This window comes from Babylonia areolata, chromosome 15 (assembly GCF_041734735.1).
Source record: "Babylonia areolata isolate BAREFJ2019XMU chromosome 15, ASM4173473v1, whole genome shotgun sequence".
Taxonomy (NCBI): domain Eukaryota; kingdom Metazoa; phylum Mollusca; class Gastropoda; order Neogastropoda; family Buccinidae; genus Babylonia; species Babylonia areolata.
Window position 1 is genome coordinate 27,707,970 of NC_134890.1, and position 5,890 is coordinate 27,713,859.

The 5,890-nt window shown below is 41.4% G+C and overlaps 1 protein-coding gene across 1 annotated transcript in view; it reads left to right on the top strand.

Moving 5' to 3' along the window:
* Positions 1-4,025, top strand: part of LOC143290245 (NXPE family member 4-like) — an 18,507-nt gene extending 14,482 nt beyond the window's left edge. The window contains exons 6-7 of the mRNA XM_076599584.1: positions 1-126; positions 2,033-4,025. The exon at positions 1-126 is cut by the window's left edge and continues 173 nt beyond it. Coding sequence (XP_076455699.1) covers positions 1-126; positions 2,033-2,545 — 639 coding nt within the window. The 3' untranslated portion in view covers positions 2,546-4,025. The remainder of the gene's footprint in view (positions 127-2,032) is intronic.
* The last annotated feature ends 1,865 nt before the right edge of the window (positions 4,026-5,890 follow it).

Sequence of the window (5,890 nt, forward strand, 5' to 3'; positions counted from 1 at the left end):
CGCAACACGAGCTTGTATTTTGTGGGCGACTCCAACCTCCGTACCTGGTGGTACGAACTCCAGAGACATCTGAAATGCAGCAGGCTGTCAGTCGGACACGACAAACATGTCCATAAAGTGTGTGAGGTGAGACGCTAGATTTGATGCACACACACACACACACACACACACACACACACACACACACACATGCATGCACGCCCCCCCCCCCCCCCCCACCCCCCCCCCCTTAACCCCCCCAGCCCCGTCCCACACACCACACATCTCCACACTCCACACACACTGATCGATCCATGCATCTAAGTCAGACCTTGAAAAAAAAGTGTTTAATAGTAATATTGGCCCTATGTAAACGAATTTTAGCACAACGGTGTACCCTCTCAAACGTATCAAACCTCCTTCCAGATTTGTCACAAAGTACGTTTCGACGGCATTTTTGGAACAAGGCCAGGGCTGTGGTCATTTGTGCATCACATTGCCTCACTTTTTTGCAGAAGTTTTCAATGAGTCACTAAACTATCATTGTCGTCATGTGTGCATCACATTGTCTCCATTTTTACTGATGTTTTCAATGAGTAATTAACTATCATTGTCGTCATGTGTGCATCACATTGTCTCCATTTTTACTGATGTTTTCAATGAGTAATTAACTATCATTGTCGTCATGTGTGCATCACATTTTCTTCCTTTTTACTGATGTTTTAAATGTGTAATTAACTATTAGTGTCGTCATGTGTGCATCACATTGTCTCCATTTTTTACTGATGTTTTCAATGAGTAATTAACTATCATGGTCGTCACGTGTGCATCACATTTTCTTCCTTTTTACTGATGTTTTAAATGTGTAATTAACTATTATTGTCGTCATGTGTGCATCACATTGTCTCCATTTTTACTGATGTTTTCAATGAGTCACTTAACTATCATTGTCGTCATGTGTGCATCACATTGTCTCCATTTTTACTGATGTTTTCAATGAGTAATTAACTATCATTGTCGTCATGTGTGCATCACATTTTCTTCCTTTTTACTGATGTTTTAAATGTGTAATTAACTATTAGTGTCGTCATGTGTGCATCACATTGTCTCCATTTTTTACTGATGTTTTCAATGAGTAATTAACTATCATGGTCGTCACGTGTGCATCACATTTTCTTCCTTTTTACTGATGTTTTAAATGTGTAATTAACTATTAGTGTCGTCATGTGTGCATCACATTGTCTCCATTTTTTACTGATGTTTTCAATGAGTAATTAACTATCATGGTCGTCACGTGTGCATCACATTGTCTCCCTTTTTACCGGTGTTTTCAATGAGTCACTTAACTATTACTGTCGTCATGTGTGCATCTCATTATTTTCCTTTTTTTACCATTGTCTTAAACCCTTTCACCGCCAGTCAGTTTAGAGTACAAAATTCCCTTGTGGTATAAACACAGAAAAGACAGTGGCTAAGAATAGCTGGGAATTCCCCCCGCGATGTATAGAAAATATGGCCTATCCTACCACCGAACATTAAGAGCAGTAGGTTCATGGATAACAGACCAATGAATGGTCACCTTTCAGTGACATGGGTCCTCTACCACGCCTGTGCATAAATGCGAGCTTGGCGGTGAAACGGTTAATAGTCACTTAAGTGTTACTGCACGCATTCGTTTTGCGTTCTATCCATTCAAGAGAAGGGGGTGGGAGGACGAGCTAGCTGGGGTGGGGCTGGGAGGGGGGGGGTGTATAAGGTGAAGGCGATCGAACCAATCCTTTTTTTTTTTCTTCTTCTACTTCTTTTTCTTTGTACCATGAAAGCGAAACACTGCAAAGCAAAACTGATTCAGGAAAATCTGGAGCTGGACAGGCTGAGAATGAGCTGGGTTCACTGCTGAGTTAAACTTGCCTGGCCACAGCCTTTCCAACCCAAGATTAAAACAGACATTCGTCCTTTTAAGTTTTCAGTTACTATCCCATGCTATCACGTCACCCCACAAGCCAAATTTCCTAGAGTTTTTACGAGGACATTGAACTGATCCACCATACAGGTACGGTCGTCCAACACAACAATGGCGTGGTCTTTCCACGGACTTCCGGTATACAACCACCCGGTCCCGCGCCTTGTGTCTCTCCAGGCGCTTTTAGAACGCCTGCGTGGTGACTCCCTCCGTGTCCCCCAGCGGCGCATCGTGGTCGTTCTGCACTACTTCCTCCACTTCAGCCTCCTCAGCCCCGGCGTCTATCAGGACAGGGTCAGGGGCGCCAAGCGCCACATCCAGCAGTTCCTCCAGGAGTTTCCCACAACGAAGTTCCTCATCCGAGGGCCGCACCTGAATGTGGAAGGCGTGACGGCGCTAAGGTTTGGGGGCGGGGACACGTTTGGCCCCGCCTACATCCAGATATGGCAGGACGAGTTCCGCGAGCTGAGGGACAGGGTGTGGTTTCTGGATGTCTGGGACATGACCGTCGCCACGCAGAACTGGCCCGCACACCCTCCCCAGTTTGTGGTCCGGGAGATGGTGAAGGTGATGCTGGGGCATGTGTGTGAAGGCTTTCCTTAGAGTGGTTTAAACATCCTGTGGGAGGCCTACATAGCATCGTTATCTGCTTGTCCATTCCATGGTTTCAGCACCCTGTAAGTAATATACATAGCATCGTTATCTGCTTGTCCATTCCATGGTTTAAACACCCTGTGATTAAAGTACATATCATCCTTATCTACTTGTCCATACCATGGCTTAAACACCCTGTAAGTAATATACATAGCATCGTTATCTGCTTGTCCATACCATGGTTTAAACACCCTGTAAATAGTATACATAGCATCGTTATCTGCTTGTCCATACCATGGTTTAAACACCCTGTAAGTAATATACATAGCATCGTTATCTGCTTGTCCATTCCATGGTTTCAGCACCCTGTAAGTAATATACATAGCATCGTTATCTGCTTGTCCATTCCATGGTTTAAACACCCTGTGATTAAAGTACATATCATCCTTATCTACTTGTCCATACCATGGCTTAAACACCCTGTAAGTAATATACATAGCATCGTTATCTGCTTGTCCATACCATGGTTTAAACACCCTGTAAGTAGTATACATAGCATCGTTATCTGCTTGTCCATACCATGGTTTGAACACCCTGTAAGTAATATACATAGCATCGTTATCTGCTTGTCTATACCATGCTTTAAACATCATGTAATTGATAGCATACATATATTCGTTATCTACTCGTCTCCAGTTTTAGAGTTATGCATGTGTTTGAATGACTGGTTCGAAAGCGCTTTGATTTGTCTCTGCACAAGATTCAGCACTATGTAAATATAATAATTAGTAGTAGTAGTAGTAGTATACCATGGTTTAAACATTATGTAATTAATAACATACATAGTATCGTTATCTCTGTCTATACATACATAGCATCGTTATCTGCTTGTCTATATATACATAGCATCGTTATCTGCTTGTCTATACCATGGTTTAAACATTATGTAATTAATAACATACATAGTATCGTTATCTCATTGTCTATACATACATAGCATCGTTATCTGCTTGTCTATACCATGGTTTAAACATCATGTGATTAATAACATACATAGTATCGTTATCTCATTGTCTATACATACATAGCATCGTTATCTGCTTGTCTATACCATGGTTTAAACATCATGTGATTAATAACATACATAGTATCGTTATCTCATTGTCTATACATACATAGCATCGTTATCTCCTTGTTTATATATACATAGCATCGTTGTTTATATATACATAGCATCGTTATCTGCTTGTCTATACCATGGTTTAAACATCATGTAATTAATAACATACATAGCATCGTTATCTGCTTGTCCATATCATGTGTACAGACCTGCTAGCGCCCGAACCCCCTTCTTGTGTATACGCACGCAGAAGATCAAATAGAGAGAGAGACAGACAGACAGACAGACAGAGACAGAGAGAGACAGAGACAGAGAGAAAGGGAGACAGAGAGAGAGGGAGAGAGAGGGAGAGAGAGAGAGATGCTTTGACTCTTTGACACTTTAATGTCATTGGCATTTTTTTTTCTCAAGGCCTGACTAAGCGCGTTGTTGTGGCCTTCGGCCCCCGCCTCCGCACCCACCCCTGCCCCCGCTGCCCCCGCCCACGCCAAAGCCAAAGCCGCCAAACCCGTGTCTTGAAGTGTGAAATCTATTGAAAGTTTTCAACAACAATAACAACCACAACAACAACTTTTTTTTTTTTTTTTTTTTTTTCTCAAGGCCTGACTAAGCGCGTTGGGTTACGCTGCTGGTCAGGCATCTGCTTGGCAGATGTGGTGTAGCGTATATGGATTTGTCCGAACGCAGTGACGCCTCCTTGAGCTACTGAAACTGAAACTGAACTGACAAAGTGGACCTTAAAACATTGGTGACTGCATCAACATACTCTCAATTTATAGCAAAGTATTATAATAAACGAATAAAACGGTGAAAGCAAATAATGAAACAAAATAAATTTCAGAGAGAGAAAGAATGAGAGAGAGAGAGAGAGAGAGAGAGAGAGAGAGAGAGAGAGAGAATCCATCTGAGGGGAAATAACACATGAAAAGCATGGTAAGGAAATTCGGTTACTTCCCTTGTATCAATATGGTTCATTTCCAGGCAGATGGATAGATAGACAGACAGACAGACAGACAGACAGATATAAAGCCATTTCATGTTTCGTCGGTGTGATGTTCTGGTTATACTTGGTATAGACAGTGAATGGGTTTATATATGGAAATCAATGAATTAGATAAAATACTAGGCCTCATACAATATTGATATATGGGAGACCAACGCCATTTTGCATAAAAACAAACAAACAAACAACCGTTACACTAACGAAGATGATGTCGCCTATTCGTGAACATGAGTGTGAAGAAAAAGTGAGGAAAAGACAAACTTATCCCCTATTCTTGATTTATTCCAGCTGTCTTCACTAGAATCGTTTACAACAACAACCATGATGATCAACAACAACAAAAACAACGACGACGACGACGACGAGAAGAGAAAAACTACATTTATCATCATTATCAACATTATCCGTTTTATCAAATTATCATAAAGCCCTTTCAGACCTTATCCCAAATAAGTAAATAAACAGTACTCTCTCTCTCTCTCTCTCTCTCTCTCTCTCTCTCTCTCTCTCTCTCTCTCACACACACACACACACACACACACACACACACACACACACACACTGACACATAAACGCGCGCGCGCGCAGGCTGTCATGAAGTTTCATTGGAAAGAAAACATACACGTATACACACTGTCTATCACAGGGAGAGACACAGAGAGAGGAAGGGAGAGAGAGAGAAGCATTGAAAATAACACTCTCTCTCTCTCTCTCTCTCTCTCTCTCTCTCTCTCGGTTTGTATCTAAAAACGCATATCATGCATATCTCATGAAAAATCTATAAACATGCTCAACGCTATTTTGATAACATAAACCACAATTTCATTGATTATTAATAATCAAAGCGTATATGCCTCTTTGTCTATCTGTCTCTGCTTCTGTCAGGTCTGCCTGTCTCTCTTTTCTTCACCCAGACTTTCTTCTTCTTCTTCTTCTTCTTCTTCTTCTTCTTCTTCTTCTTCTTCTTCTTCTTCTTCTTCTTCTTCTTCTTCTTCTTCTTCTTCTTCTTCTTCTTCTTCCTTCATCCTTACTCTCTATCTCCTCCATGAATGTATTATTTGTACATGTCTTTGTACCATTCACATGTGCTGTTGATGCATTGAATTATGTGATGTTCATGCTTACCTTTTTGTTGTTGTTGTTGTTGGAAGGGTGGGTGGATGAGGGAGTAGGGGATTTTTTTTCCCTTTTGTGTGTGTGTGTGTGTGTGTGAAGAATTTGCTTTTGTGCA